This window comes from Zophobas morio, unplaced genomic scaffold, assembly GCF_036711695.1.
Source record: "Zophobas morio isolate AGI-343-1 ecotype UQ-CSIRO unplaced genomic scaffold, CSIRO_AGI_Zmor_V1 ptg000023l, whole genome shotgun sequence".
Lineage (NCBI taxonomy): Eukaryota > Metazoa > Arthropoda > Insecta > Coleoptera > Tenebrionidae > Zophobas > Zophobas morio.
In genome coordinates, this window is record NW_026972128.1 from 11489498 (window position 1) to 11506863 (window position 17366).

The following is a 17366-nucleotide window of genomic DNA, read 5'->3' on the forward strand; positions in this document are numbered from 1 at the left end:
CGCTAACCAAAGGCATAATAAAAAAGTCTTTGATCCATTTTTAATGCCTCTCACATATGGGTCAGGATGCTGAAAGCTTTGTTACGATACACACATAATTTTGTGTGTTTTAGTAATTTGAAGATTAAAATTTTAGGAAGAGCAATTTTGTGGATACTGTGCCTGCTATATGATGGAAACGAAGGAGTTTTTTGCTACTTTTAAAATTGAGTCGAGGTTCAGTATTAGAGGGATTAACAACCTGTTATATTAATTAAGATGATTTAATTAAGGTATGTGATTTATAGGTGAAAATCCAAAATTTGCCTACCCGTCTAAACAGGTTTTTTATCCACGGTTTAATAATGATTAGTAGCGCTGTTGTTTACTTAATTCCACTGAAATTCGTTCATTATATACACAACTTAAAAAAAAAAATAGATCAGTGTGTCCCTGTTGTGCCTTTGAGGAGAGGAACGTTCGGTGCAACGCCATTGCTATTGATTTCTTACCTCCTGTGTAGTTTTAGTTTACTCTGTAATCAGTACAAACTGTAATCTTCTTTTAGATATGCACGAAATCGCTCTTGCGTAATTGTGTCAACGAGCTTTCAGCTGCTTATTTCTCTTAATTGGTTGTTAAACCTCAGTTTGATGTTCTAATTTAGGGACTCTGAGTTGTAAATCATTTGATTCATCAGAGTAACGTTGATTGTGACAGCTGAGGATAGCAGTCTAAATTTTAATGGTGCGAATGTGGTTTGACCGTCTTATCCAGATTGATCAATGGTTATAAATCGTTCAGAGGATTATAAGCACCAGCGCTAGAAGCGAGCTTTCGGCGTTCGTGTAAAGTAAGCGTGGGAACTGCATTACAGTTATCCGGCTTTATTCCCTTTAATTTATAGTTCATTACACCGAACAAACAATTATTTTGCCATTAAAATCTCCACTCGTGCTTCGGCTAAAATAATCAATAAAGACTTAATAAATGCAAATATGAAAAATGATGTCATAAAGTCGTGGCATCAAAGCCTGCGCGCTGGTGTCATAAAGGTAAGTGTCGTAACTCCGTAAGTTTCATTTAAAATGCAGTGCCGTATCGACGCTTTTTTATATTCAGATATGCATTAAGTGTAGACCTTTTATACGAATAAATCTACATAATGATATTATGTCGATAATATGGAAAATACTTCATACACACGCAAAGGGAAACCCGGCCAATTTCCATTCAAATTATTGGAGACATGTTCCAGAGGGTGACCCTCTTCAAGTGCTTATGTTCAGCACCACGATCAATTTCCTCTCCATCATAATTTTTTCCTCAGTTGACAAAATGAATTTTACTTCAGTCGCTGATGTTAAAATTCAACTGTTTGCGGTAATCCTTACTCAGCACATATGTTAGATTTTAAAAATTGAACGAGAATTATAAATGAATAACGAAGGGTTGTTCAGATGATACTTGGGGGAAACGATTTAGATTGGATAAAAAGAGTTTAGAGGATATGTGAGTCGAATGGAGAATCTATAAAAGCTAATAGAGAGACATCGTCGGGATAAAGATACCTAAGATGAATTCTTTGCATTGGTGGCAAAAAAGTTTGAACGATAATTTGACTTCATTTAGATTTTCATGAACAAATTCAAAAGTATACAAGCACCCGAACATCCTCTGCTCTAGTGAAAATTAGTATCGAGAAAGTTTTACAATAGAAGCCAACTTCATACCTACTTACCTTAAATTTAAAATGTGACGCTTTGAGTCAGGACGTTAATAATCTCCTAATCCAATTCACTCTGTTTAATTAACACGATTTTTAACAAAGCAAAATTTTAGCACATTTCCCAGCATATTTTTGAGAGGCACGTTATAATCCAATATTTAAGAGTGTGTAGACGATTTAAGCACTTAATTTAACAAAATCAGTGTTCTATTGGAAGAAGAACACAAGGAAAAACAATCGTTTTGAGACAGTTTGTCATTATTAGAACTAACAATTTGCTGTATCCAGTACATTTTATTAAATCACTGCCAAGTTTAATTATTTTCCCCTAGTACAAGATGGCAAGCCTCAACTTTATGATCAACAGGCTCCCTACTTTTCGTCTGAATGAAAACAGGAGCGCTGAACTTAGTCACCATCATTAAAACTGGAGCCAGGTTTAACGATTTAGTGGTGTTACTATTAGCTTATTTGTATTTTAAGATATCAAATGGGTAGTACAAAAGTAGTTTACAATTTTGGGTTAAAGTTACAAACCTTCTCGACAGCTTGAAGAAAAAATAGGGAGGAGAATTTGTGAAATCAGTGGTCACGAGCATAACCAAAAATACACTGGACAAATAAAAAATTTATTCACGACCAGAAGTAAGAAATTTGATAATTTTTAAAATTAAATACTTATTAAAATAAAAAAAAAAATGCTTTTAAAGGAACCCTGATTGAAAAACTTAAAATACTTTCCTATAATAGCTATTTATTTAATAGTGTTTCAGAAACACCTATAATCTCAAAATAGTGTTGTTTCCAAAAGTCTGTTGTGAAGTTTTCAGATAAATTTTGAAGTCTCATAATTTTTACGACCAGTTCCATAAAACACATTAAAAAATGTATACATCGACGTATAAAATATTCATCTAACCAAATCCTGAAATTTTGGAAATACAATAAATAATCTAATGATTACACAGAGTTGATGATGTCATTAAAAAAAAAACAACTAATCTTCAAAGAAAAATACGCTCTGATGTAAAAAATTCAGGTCCATCCAAAGTCAAAATTTTACTTCTAGTTTAGACTAGTTTTAAAGAAAAATTAGTTCTCTTATTTCTCAGCTGCAACAGTACTATTGAAGTCAAAACATCTAAAATAACAAACGAAATATATTCACATATTTTGTTTGTGTCCTTTAGATTTTATTGGAATATTTATTGATAAATTTCGTTGTAATTTATTTCACATTAACTTGTTTAATTTGAATTGTAACGTCAAATTGCATTTTAATGTAAAGATTTTAAATAAATGATAAGTTTATTGGTTCATCAATAATCGATTCATTTTACAAATTTAACTGATCTTACAGTTGAATAAATTCGAATTCAATAACATAAATAATATTATGATATTGAATGATGATTTCCGAGCATTTTTAACACAAAACGTAGTTTGTGTGCCGTATCTGATTATTATTGTAAGTATAATCGTTTTCGTTAACATAGTCATACTAGAGTAACAGGAATGACGTTCTTTGATGTCATTCGTCTGTGATTACAGCAGCAATCTACAAACACAATTTAGATATTTTTGACTATTTTTTGATTTCATCTTTTACCTGCAGTATATATTATAAGTAAATTATACTTCTTTGAATACTTGTATGTAGTTCCTGCCTTCAAATAATCCCGGCAAATTAACGCATAAATATTCCATACAACACTGCCAAGTAAATGTGATACTTGTGAGATACTAAAAAATCTTCTGAGCAACTTACAAGACGTAGGAATGCAGAAAATTCCTACGACACACATACGCCCAGCAGCCGATCCGATTAATATGCAGAACACCACAGAACTTATTTTGTTGTACCTCATTTTTTCAGAACGTTACGAAACAACAAAAATGTTGTTGACTTTTCATTAAAACCGACATTGTGTCGCGATTAAGGATACTAAAGGCTTAAAGAAACGACGATACTTTAAAGTTTGTGTACATTTAATTATCATGTTTTGAAGTAATGGGACGTTGCTCCTGGAAAAGAAATGGGATGTAAAACACTGAGTGTTTTTAGCGAAATGCACATGCTTTCATGAATCGAATGGGATGTTCTTTATTTCATTTGCAGCTCCTGCGAAAATATACCAATAAATAGTTCGTCTGAGGATAGATTCAAATTTATTCAAATGCCGTTTTGAACAGGAGATGATTCTATTGTGTCCATATGCTGTCTTTCCCACCCCAGAAAATTTAAAATAACGGCAAATCGCCAAAGACGAAAAATTATCACAAGCTACTTACAGTAACGAGAGACTGTTCTTATGAGATGACTAGCTAAGAGGAGCAGTTTGTTTTTTTGTTTCCTGATACATTCCTTGTTTCATGTTAAACTTTATTTCTTGTACGAGTAACGATTTTATATTTTACGCAACGGCGTACAATCAGGAGATTTAAACGAAGTAGGAAAGCAAACATAAGTCGATAATGTTGTCCCGTTTTAAAACGTGAGGTTTCCATATGTGTTAATTTTTGCAAACAACAATAATTTCTGTCAAACTTAAACCACTGGTCCATTAGAAGAAACCAATACTTCTTAGTTCACTCCATGCACCAGTTACCCGTTTCAGCAATGGAATGCATTGTGATGGATGTAATCTATAAAGTTTGATGCCTACATCGGACTGATTGTGCACCCTGTTCTGTGTATCTCCAGCAGAATGGAGCATCACCATTATCTTCGTTCCCTATAAATGTCTGTGGATTCGGAATGCTTCTGTTAGAACAGGTTAGTTCCTGGTTCTAGTGTCCTCACTGTATACGCCAACCTAAGCACAACCATTGTCAACGGTTGTTCGGATGTTGTTATTGCCACTACTACTATTCCAATTATTAATATAGAAAACCGACTAAAAATTTTATAAATTGCCAGTGATGATACCTCCAAAAAATAAATTGTCAAGTTTATGCTAATTTCTTCGAGATGTGGTGTATTAGGCAGACTTACACAGTTTTCTATCTCCCATTGTCAGATCAAGCACAAGGAAATATTATAACAGGAGCTTTTTGTTAAGGGAATAATGGTATAATTTTATTTCAACCGACCAAATATCAAATATTCAAATATTTTACTGGTGAGAAAAAGATCATCACTGCTTTTCATAATTTAATTATTTCAACATTGTGCAAAATCCGATAAATTAAGAGCTTTTAGTGTGTGGCAAGAGAAACCTAATTTAATATTTAAATGAAGTGTGGTCAATCTGGATTTAATTGTATTTTCTAGTAGTTGTATAACTCACAAATAGTTATCATAGCCTGAAAAGTTAATGTAGCTATAATGAAGGTTTTAGAGAATGTTTTCTTTCCTACATATACCTAAAAAATAGTATTTTGGAAATAAATTTTAGGTTCGGGTCATTCTTCTCGCATAGAATCAAATTATGTACCGTTATTATACTGAATCGATAAATAATTCAGACAATGATGATATTATGTGGACTATTGAATCCTTATATAGCATTGGGTCTACGCTTAAAACCAATTCGTTTATTGTGTTATTTATTTCTGACTGTTAGACTTCGGTTGATTGGTTGATTTGTCTCCACCGGCTTCAGCCGAATATTCTGGTAATAGATGTGATATTTCTTTCTTCTAAATTCGCTACATCAACCACAATATGGTAGGTCGTAACATTTGAACACACCATATTTGAAAATCCAGTTGATTTAAACAACAGTTTGTAGAACTACATAAATTATTGTATTTTATTAATAAATTCATTAAAAAATAGCTTTAGTTATTATTAAAATAATATGCAGTGTCCACTAGACATTTTCCTGAAACATTCTATTAAATTTTGTGAAGGATAATTATTTTTTAATCACAGCATTATGATATTCAATATTTAATTTTTGGGGCCATCATTAACAAATCTTCTAAATGAGCTAATTTATCAAATAATGTAAAAGACGTACTTTGTGTGGATACAAAAACGTAATTCTGCGACATTATACAATCTGATAAAAATTCGATAATGTTAAAATTTTCGGGTTGAAATCTAAGTAAAATCAATAGACAGTTTAATGAGGCTAAAAATACGAAATTATTTTAACTCGATTACGTTTTTTTAACATTTATGAAAACTGAGTAACTCCGTTAAACATGAAGAACGATTCTGATAACAGTTTTTTTTGTGTGAACTTGATATGATGTAGTTTTGAGCGAGCAAAAATGAAACAAAAAATTGTGAAACTTAGTAAAATTTAGGCCTAATTAAACTGCTGGCAGATGCTTATGATTTAAAGAACTGGTTGAATTTGCAACAACTTTTACCCTCTGCTTCTGGATCAGTTAATTAAACTAGATTCAAAATATTCTCAAAGCCTTAATTTTCTTCCTTTATGCCATAAAATTTTATACAAAAATGTCAGCGACACAATTTAACTAGTGGTCTGGCGTACGGCGTATTTGCAATTTTTGTTGACCACGTTAACGAAAACAACTTCGAAACAGAAACAGTTCCAGCAGGAAAACAGATGTGTGATATCACTTTTTTCCACAAAAAAATGTAGAAACTTTAAGAAGATGTTAACATCTAAACTTGAAAAATATGTTTCAAACGCAAGGTCAGCATAAATTTACTGTAATAAAAAGGATTTCTCGCTTAAAATGGTAATAATTCACGAATTTTTTCGGCATGGTGATTCGGCTCTACCTTCATATTATATTCATAAAGTAAACATTACCAATGCCGTATCCTTTGGAAGCCTCCCCGTGTGGTTCGAGAGCGAATTTGTAAACATGGTCATTAACTTCCAAGTGCCGAATGCACCCCTTCAAACCAACTGCCACTGGTAACTTTTCCGACAAGCCTGTGGTGTTCCCTGCGCCGCCTATAAACAAGGGCTCTCTGAAGGTAATTCGAGAGAATAGGCCTTTGGAGCGACCCTGAACGTGTTTGCCCCCGTTTAGTTGCAGCCACGCGTCCCACCTGTGTCTGTACAGGGTGATGTGATTCCACTGGTTGAGCAAAACTGTTTCTTCTGATCGCACGACTCCAACGCCGGAGCCGCAGTCGAACCTGCAACAGAATAAAGTTTAATGAGCTTTGAAACAGAAATTAAATGAACTACGCATAAGGTAATGGTAATAGCCGCCGACACTGACCTCGGGGGTGTCATTCCACATCTTTGCAGAGAAAGAGACACAGAAAACTTTCTTTGAAAATTCTAGGAAAACGATAATGGTAATAGTAATAAAAACAACAGCGACACACGTCTTTTTTAATAGGAATTGTATTGTTTTAATAACGCTATATAAAACCTTTGAAATGAAAAAGTCAGAAATAAGACATATCTTAACCTAATATAATTTTTTAACTTCTAATTTAGATTCAGCCTCGAGTTGAAGAAAATATATGGTAAACAAAATGCGATATAAAAATGTTCGTATTATTATCGAACGCTTGCTTACGGGGCTATATTTTAGCAATAAATATGTTAACGTCAGTTGTGACTTTATCTACATCCACTGAGTATATGGTGTTTGTTCGACAAAACGTCGGTGGTGTTATATCGGTTTTTATATTTTTTTATATCTATCCAGTATCTAATTGCTCGACATTTAATAATAACAATAACACTGAAAGATTGTTTGCTTGACTGCAGTTGTTAATTGTTTTCTAAATGGAAAAAAGCATACAAAGTTTATTTTTCATTAAAATGGGGTATGCATTATATTAATGATAAAACAATGATAACTTCTAGGAATACTAGAAACATATAATTTATGCGAGTATTTAATGTAATTATTACTCAAAGCAAAGTAAAAAAATAGTTTTGAAGTTGGTTTACTACAAAAATAATATTTATAGAATAATACCTCAATTCCCTTCAAACGGTAAACACCCTAAATAAATGTAATAAAAAATTCAATAACGAGATTTTATAAAAAGCATCAGGTGGGTCAAACGCCACGTCACGTGTTCTACATTTAAAAAATAAATTCAATATTTAACTTGTGCGACACAATAGTTATTTAAGTGATAAACTGTGTTTGCAAATTATATTTTGAAAAACTATCAAAAATTTGGAAGTACCTATAACATTTCAAACAAATATTAAATAAACATTAACAAAAATAATGACACAATAACGGTATTAGCTCGACGCATATTGATCATTGTTTGCATACTTTTATTACCAGAAAAAAAAATTGAAATTCAGTTAGAGCACGGAAACATTGCAACTAAGTACATCTTGAAATACTTGAAATACTTGATGTTATATTTATTGATGGTATTTTAAATACGTATCATTAAAAACGTGGTTGAAGGTTATTTCGACAGAACTTCCCTCGCCCCTGAAATACAATAAGACAAATCCAGGTTTTTCGAAAAACTAGACAATTTATTTATGCGAATTTTATATTTTTATGAGAACCCTTATAAGTTAAAATAAAAGTATGTATGTATGTACGTAGCAAATGACTTTTCCTTTAACAAAATTTTGTGATGACGTCATCAACATGTTTGCAAAGATATGTATATCACTTTGTGTAATGATAATGACAATCCAACGGGCAAATTTTTAACCAGTGACATGACGATATAGTTTCAAATTCAGCCAATGGGATTCATTAAAAAAATTTTCAGCAAAAAATTTATGTCAAATTACTTACAAATAGAATCTTGTGTTCTGCCCGTATATTTGCATTGGGTTTCTTGTGCTGCATTGTGTATTTCAACTACCGTTTTATTTCCAAATCTTCCACTTATACCTATCTACCTATCATTAAATTTAACCACCAAAAGCACAAATAAAGATCGATGTGATTTTATTGTTTATTTTCTGCGTTGTCGTTTTGTTGCTAGACTGCTGGGTAGACATAGTTAAGCGCTGGACACCAACTAATTCTCTGTTCATACTTCACACGCGAATAAAAATTTTCTTGTTGGATTGTCATGCTGAATATTTATAATTCGTGGACTGATTTTTTCTTCAAAATTTGTTCGACAAATTAACTAGTAGCTGTTGCTTTATAAAATCGTCGCAACAGCTACTCGGTAATTTGTCTCACAAATTTTGTCGGAAAAAATTAGACCACTTATTATATTTTATGTATATGATAACAGTATTGTATTTTGAGACACCGGAGTGAACCGTTCCCGATTTAATTAATAATTGAGTCATTCCTTAATTTTTATGAGTCACCCTGTATAAGAAATTTAAAGACTTTTAATGCAATGGTAAATCGCAAGTTTAGACTCATCATAACTTGCATATGTTGGATAGGATGCCAAAATTACTCTTATCTTAACAGGTACTAGCGCTGTCCATTCGCCATCTATTTTCTTAGAAGGTATTTGATTCGCTAAAATCAGCAGGTACTAGCCCCGCCCACCCGTCCTCTAATTTCTTAGAGAATATGTCATTTGCTAAAATCAGTGTTATCTTAGCAGGTGCTAGCCCCGCCCACCAACCCTCTATTTTCTTAGAAGATATGTGAATTGCCTAAATCAGTATTACCTTAGCAGGTACTAGCCCCGTCCGCCCGCCTATTTCCTTAGAGGGTACTTGATTTGCCTAAAATAGTCTTATCTTAGCAAATACTAGATCCACCCACTCACCTTATATTTTCTTAGAGGGTACTATCTTAGCAGGTACTAGGCTCGCCCACCTGACCTTCTTTCTTAGAGCATATACCTAGCATTTGCCTAAATCAGTCTTATCGTAGCAAGTACTAGCCCCGCCCACCCGCCCTTCTTTCTTGGAACATGTACTTATCATTTGCCAAAATCAGTCTTATTTTAGCACGTTTACCATGTTTACGATAACCTTAAAATATTTACAAGATTTCAGAGCAATCGGTTTTGCAATTCCAAACTTATATTGCAAAATAATGTTATTCAGTTTTGAATATTTTTCTGGATGTCTATGGTGAAAATTCGACACGGATTCACACACCATAACTGCAGAAGTATCTTATTTTATGAAATTTAAAAAACTTTTTATTACAAATTTTGGAGATGACGTCATTGGTGGTGGGGATGATTAGCCAGATTATATAATCTACATGATATTACTAATATACATACAAAATGTGACAACAATCGGTAGATTACTTGTCTAATAAAAATGGATAACGACACCAGACAGACAGACAGACGGAAACGGGAGATCACTTTTTTGGTACTCTAGAGGTCATTTCAAACATAAAAGTGGCAATTCGGCCGATGGACTCGATTACTATGTACTTCCTTAGCTGACGGTCGGGAAGTAAAGATTGTTTGAGATTTTGGTTTTCTGATAACCTCTATAAAGTAAAAACCAGTGGCGTAAATTACACTCCCGCAGCTTTTTTGACTTGATTTTTTTCTTCATTTTTTCGATTTGCATTTTTTCGAATTTTTTAGTATAAATTTTTCAGTTTTTCAATTTTCCAATTTTTGATTATTTTAATTTTTAAATTTTGTGATTTTCAAATAAAGTTTTTCGAGTTTACAATTTTTAATTATTCAATTGTTCGTTCCGGTTTTTTATTTTCTTTATTGTTTCAATTATTCGATTTTCTAGCGTTTCGATTTTATATTTTTTGCTTGTCCAATTTTAATTTTTTCAGTTTATTCTATTTCTATTTAACATTTCTCGAGTTTTCAATTTTTAATTTTTATTAGCTTACACTCGGGAAGTAAAAATGTAATCATATTAAAAATCATTTAAGCATAAAATATTGTTGTGGAATAATTTAGAAAGCGTCATTAATTTTAAACAAAGTTGTTAAAAGTTTTAATTTACGTTTTTCTTCTTTATTATTTTTTTACAGAGTCCAATACTTACCAGACATTGGGTAAGTAAACTGCCTATTATAAGTAAAGCAACCGACTTTTTATTTCATTTCTGATATTCACAGAAGAATTGTGATTAGGTTATATACATATTATTCATGGGGATAGTTGAAGCATCACAGAGTTACATTCATACGAAATGACGGCTCAGAACCAAGTTACAAACTTGTTTTAAAACTTAATATTATTTTAGACAAATGTACGAATAATAAATTACTTTTGTTGCCCAACTCTAAAAAAATATACTCTACTCTTTTCGAAGTTGTTCATTTATTTGAAATGTCATTAATAAGTTAATAACAACTGTGCTTCGCTAAATTTCATTTTTTGTTTCCTCGTTAAATTTTAAAGACAAAATTTAGGTTTTTTTGCAGAGTGATCTCATGTTTTATTTGATGGTAAAGTGATTACTAGTCTAAAAATAAACTTGTTCTGAAATGTCACCGTATCGAGTTTACTTCCTCGAACAATCCAGCAAAATTCTTTGTTTTTGCTTAATGACTCTTTCTCGATTATGACGCCGGTGCTACAAGAACAAAAATAAAATTAATTGTGCGGTTGATTGTACTTTCAGCCGCAAGAGGCTTGTGTTCGTAAAGTACAACTTCTGGCTGGTGCCATGTTTATGAAGTCAGCGGATTCTACTTGGTAATCCACGGACTTCCTGCTTGTTTTACACCACAGTGGTTGTTGCTGTATGTACGAGCTTCCAAGTGAAATTCTAATTAACTAACACGTTCATTATGTTACGTAAACATTTGACTTCGTGAAGATATACGGGATGAATGTCACCAGCTTTAGAATTAAATTGCATAATTATTGCTTGTATGGTTTATCTTAGAGCTTATTGTTTTTCAGAATTATGCGTTACCTACTTACTGGGGTGTGTTTACTTGAATGCTTTGCAACTAGGGCTTGAAAGCACAACTGATTATAAGTTCGGAAAAGCGTACTCGAGAATGAGGTTGCATGTAAGATAACTGAAAGTCTTCAATTATAATTAAATACAAAGGTGTCAACCAGTGGCGGCTCGTCAGGGGAGGCAGGGGAGGCAGTGCCTCCCCTGGAAAAATTGACTATTAGTTTTTGTTTTAATATCTGTTAACTTCAAATATATTTTACAGATATAGCAAATAACTTTCATGGAACACTGTGATTTATTAAAACGCGTCTTGGTATAAAACATATTTTGAAGTACGCGCTTTCGACAGGAATAAGCGCTGATCACCGCCGTGTAGGCCAGCTTCAGACAGAGGCATGCCTCAGAAAGACGGATATCTTCAGTATGATTAGTCAGTGGCGCTAATATGTTTTTGAGTAAGACAATAGTCATCAGTGCTTTATCAAAGCGCCAGCGGAGGCACCAACGCCTACCGTCCTTAAGCCAATCAGATCGGATTTTTTAATCTCACGGTGAAACTGCACAATGCTGAACAGGGATGCTGAATGCATTTACTTAGTGTGCATTTAGTTGTGCATTAATTAGACGCGAGGAAAGGTGTTCACTGCATGTGCATTGCCAAGGTTGTGTATTAAAACTTTTAAGTTAACTTGAACAGAGTAGGACAATGAAAATGTCAGTTTTGCAATTCTGATAGCAACATAAGAATCTATAATCTCCAGAATTTCTTATAAAGTTTAAATATTTAAGCACGGTTTTCTTACGACGAACAATTGTATGTCAAAGATTTAGAACCTCTCATCCAGATTTGAGGAGAACTTTATTAATTAATTGATTAATATATTTAAATTAGCCCTAGATCATATGAATTAATATTTAATGCTAAGAAAGCAAATTCTATAGTCTTTAAACCTTCTCGTTGGTTTGTGTGAAGCAATTAAATGTTTTTTATTCGAGAAGTGTACTCATATAGAATAGAGATGTGTTACTGACTCAAAGCTATTTGTATTGTTTTCATAAAAACGAATAAACAATCTGTCTTTTAACAAAAGTAATTGCCAACATGTTAATTAATACCTGCTGATTTTGAAACGAAATTGTTGCCTCACCTAACGAAAGGACCACCAGCCGCTACTGGTGTCAACACCGCCGCATGAGTAGATGATTCTTGTTTAAAATAAGACATTTCTGCAACTAAAGTAAAATTATTATTTTTTCAGTCGTAGAAACATGTTTCACGATTATTTTTTTCTTTTTCATCTATTTGTAACAGCATATTTTTGTGTATTAAGCCTGTTATACATATATTAAAACTTGACGCCATCTATAATAATAATTTGTCAGTAAATAAATCTTGACTAAAGAATACGTCTGGCAGTGCAGTATTGCTTGAGCTTCAGTAACTGAAAATAAAGTATACTTATTTTAAAAAATATTCTTAATATTTTAGACTTTTTCAGTTATGTTTTATATCAGAAACAAAACATATTAAATCGATATTTACTGAATAATTTCGCCTAAGGATATCGCTTGTGCTTGGGTTTTATTCTTCTATTTTTTGCTAAAAAAATTAATGTATGAATCGATTTGTTTTATCAGAAACGCCGATCTAGTTTCCTTGAAATTCTAGGAAGGCAGTTATAATATGATTAATATTACTTCATATCTATCAAAATCACAACCATAAAACTGATGACGTCATTAAAAAGAATTATTAGATATATCCTTTGAAAAATTGACTCTGACACGCATGCAGTACTTTTTTAAAATAGTTTAATTTGAACAAAGCTTTATGAAATATCTATTTAATTTAATAAAAATCAAATCCGTTAAAGAATTAATTTTAAATGCGTATAATTGTAATATTTTATGTCTATTCATTTCGTGTACAATATCGTAGTTAATAAATATTTTTAGCCCTGAGTTCGTGCTTATAGTCACTATAAAGTATTATGCCATTGAAAGAAAGAAAAAAGTTGACTAAAATTTCGATTGGCATTTCTGCTTTGTGAATATCCCATGATGCCATAAGCGTGTGTTGAGGTTAAGATTAATTGCCACGATGACAACTAACATGGGTCTGTGACATTTAAATTAATTAACTCTAACTTCAAAACACATTGCCAGCATGGTATGGTACGTACAAGTGGATTTGCTTAAAACCATTGCTAACTCTAACTTATTTTTGTCTCATGGCGTGTTATGTCCAAGCCAAGCAGTATAATTTATCAGAAAGTATATATTTTTAGAATTTCTTCCATAGGAATTTATTAAACTCTTACTGTAAATTGATACAAGGCATATTCAAGTTTTATGGTATACACAAAGCTATAACGAATTTCAGTGATGTTACGTTTTCATCATCTTTCATCCAAGTTTGTAAATGAATGTCAGTATGAATATAGGCAATAAGAGAGAATGTGCATATAAAGGAAATTTCCTCCCATAAGGTGACATTTCACTAATTTAAAGCATGATATTTAATTGTAAAATAACTTTAGAGATGTGATGTGTAGGGTTACTTTCAACTATTCGCTTCGTCGAACCAAGTACAACGTTCGTTATTGCAGAAAGTTACGATAATGTGTTGTACATTTAAAAATGACAAGGGTCATTTTATCAAAACATAAAATATGAAACAATTCAGGATGGACAAAAATGTTAATATATAGTACTATATTTAAGTTATTTTTAACTTATCAGTTATGCTATACATATTATATTATTATATTAACGTTGTGTCAAAGATATTGGAAACGTATAGAAGTACTGTTTTACATTTATGGTATTCGTAATTTAAGACAAGTAGCGATAACACTTATCAACCTATCGACGCGAGAGTGAAATAGAAACTACACTGAAAGATGTTTTCTACGAATTGCAATAACCGAATTACCGCTTATTCAATAAAACACTACATTTTATTTTGATTTTCGATGTTGTAATTCACATTTGGTTAATTATAACTTGTCTAGATTTAGGGGAGGCTCAGCATCCCCTAGCCTTCCCCTAACTACGGCCTTATCTAGGGGTTATGAAATATCGAGAAAATATGAAAGTACCAAATTGCCCGATGGATTCCATTACCGTACGTCCTTGGGTTATTCTCGATAACAAAAACAATTTGAAAGTGACATCGGAAGAATGTCACGTAGAAATTAGTTTGATTTGAATGAGTTTATTCGTTTATTCCCTCCCAAAAAATTGATTGCGCCATCTCAAAATTTTGCCGAATACATCTTATCTAAAATGCACGATTTTGATTAATCGCATTATTGGCGGGGATGATTAGACACAAATTTTGGTTAAATTTTACCATGATATTCCTTAAATAAACACAAAATTTGACAACAATCGGCCCAGTATTTTCGGAAATTATCTGTCCAATAAAAATCCGTGACGGCAGACAGACAGACGTACTCTAGGGGTTATGAAAGGTCGAGAAATCGTAAAAGTAAAGACAGACTCGATTACACTACGTCCTGCGCTTACGCTCGGGTAGTAAAAACGTAAAATTGCACAAGTCTCATAATATTGAAGATTATCTGTCTAATAAAATCACCAACAGATGACAGACAGACGACCGGCAGACGACAGACAGACGACAGGAATTCTACCCATTTCCTAGATTCTGCTCGTTAAATAAAAACCTACATTTCAGGTATTTACATATTGAATACAATTTAGTGGTGTTTCTAAGTTATTTTTATTTAAAAACTTCTGAATACAAATGTGGAAATTATTTTAAGTATGTAATACTTCAAACACACTTACAGCATGACTCTACCGCGTGATACGTAAACAATTATAATTTAAATATTTTAAATTTAAAACTATTTAACATGAATAATAGAACACTTTTATACAGCATTTATACATGAAACAATTCGTGTCTGGATAAATGAAAATTAAAAAAACTGTCAAGGCCAAACCATAGATGTAAAATGTTTTGTTTCTATGTGAAACAACCATTAGTTTTGGGTTCGTGACATTTTCCATAAAAAATAATAAAGGTAAATTAAATACTGCCATAGATACCTGTCATACATATTTTTGGGCTCTATTAAATTTACTTGTTTTAGAGTGTTTTGTGTTGGTCTGTGAAATTTGGAAGTAAATTAATTTAATGTTGTTAATTTTTAATGTTTCCAAATTTTGGAATGGAGCACTATTTGACAATATTATAATATAATTTCATATTTTACCACAAAAATGAAATATTAAAATAACTTACATTCAAGAACAAAACCTATAAAACACAAACAAATGAAATATTAGTGTGCCTATTTAGTTAGTAATCTAAAGTAATACATTTTAGTTTGTTTGAGAATAATTGTAACAAAAATTTTACGATTAAAGCGAAAATTGAAACTAATTATTTTCATACATAAAATATTATGATAATTATTACATAATGTTCAATTTGGCCACGAAACTGTAAATTTTATTGTAAAATAAAAACTTATAGCGGCATTACACTTTATTTCTGCTATAAAATGTTTCATTTTTGTTTTAAACATCGCTTTATGATATGGGTTCACATAAAGTTGTCTCCATTTTTGAAGTTTATTATCTCTGTGCTGGTAGTGTATAAGAATTTTTTTCTATGTGTTACAGTAGCTAGGTATTTTATTTGTGCTGATTTTTCCTATTATTTATGGATGAAATTATTATTCTTGCTACTTCTGACTTTTACTCGTATGTGACGTGCACTTTTTGAAAATCGACTTATTACACATTTTGCTACAATTTGGGTAACAATAGTTTTGTTTATTACCTTTAAAAATTTCTACTAGAAAAGTAATATGTTACGAAAAAATTGTGTGTATATTTTACGAACAACCTACACTGTAAAAGAGAATATTCAGAACAATATATTCCAAAAAGATATTTTTAATATGAAAGTTTAGCTCATGGAAAGCTTCTCTCTTTAGTAAATAATAATATTACTAATAATAATAATAATAATAATAATGTAATTAAAATTTCTGAACGGGTTACGAATTTTTTAATTTCACACTCGCACCTGAAATCTTTTATATATTACTTTTATAGAAAGAGATAAAATACAATTGGTAATTTGATTAAAAAAGTTACAAAGAGCGGCAGATTATAAAAGGTTGATTAATTTTTATTATGGAAGGCAGGCTAAATGGACAGCAACTGAAAACATAACAAAATTAATTTTTCTCAGACGAAGAGTGGATTAGCTTCGGACGTCCAACAAAACAAAAATATGAATATTCCATAAATATCAAAGTTGATAGCCTTTTTGAATTTTGCATGTTGATACAACGTTATTTACTTTTTGTGTGGCGCAAACGAAATCCTGTACACTCGTACAAAGACTTCATCCACTTGGTGTTTTTTCTTCATCCATCTAAATAATGCCACATCGCGTCAGATAAATGTCGTTTCGAGTCAACCTCGCCAACAACTCATCTGCAGGGTTTTAGCACGAAAGTAATAAAAGCGAGTGAGAGACGTCAACTTGAAGCCTCCTCGTTATTGACACAAAATTTTCCAATTCCTGGGTAATTAGAATTCGAAAGAAATCGTTTTTGTATTAATTACAGTCCGACTGACAAATCGTCACTTATCGTGAAATATTTGTGGAAGTTTCAACAAGACAAATGGGACAGCGTTTTCTCAGGGCCGTACTGACTAAGAAGTGGCTGTCCACGGTGACAAATTGAAAGCGAGCGGCAAATGCGAGTTGTCCTTTTTAAATAAATACTATTTTCATCACAAAACATTTATCAAAGAACTGTATATCTCAGAACAAAAATGGAACAAAAGACACAATGATTGTATGAATCCAAACGTGCCGCTTTCATAGATGGAGTACTTGGCGATGCATTAGGGGAATGTCAGTTAATGATCTGACTTGCCTGTCTCAAACTTTCGAGATTAATTGTTTA

At 32.0% G+C, this 17366-nt stretch overlaps 1 protein-coding gene across 1 annotated transcript in view; it reads right to left on the reverse strand.

Moving 5' to 3' along the window:
* The window catches only part of LOC135134368 (pikachurin-like), a 147632-nt gene that overhangs the window by 33479 nt on the left and 96787 nt on the right, over window positions 1–17366 (reverse strand). The window contains exon 5 of the mRNA XM_064063022.1: window positions 6445–6779. Within this exon, the coding sequence (XP_063919092.1) occupies window positions 6445–6779 (335 nt within the window). The remainder of the gene's footprint in view (window positions 1–6444; window positions 6780–17366) is intronic.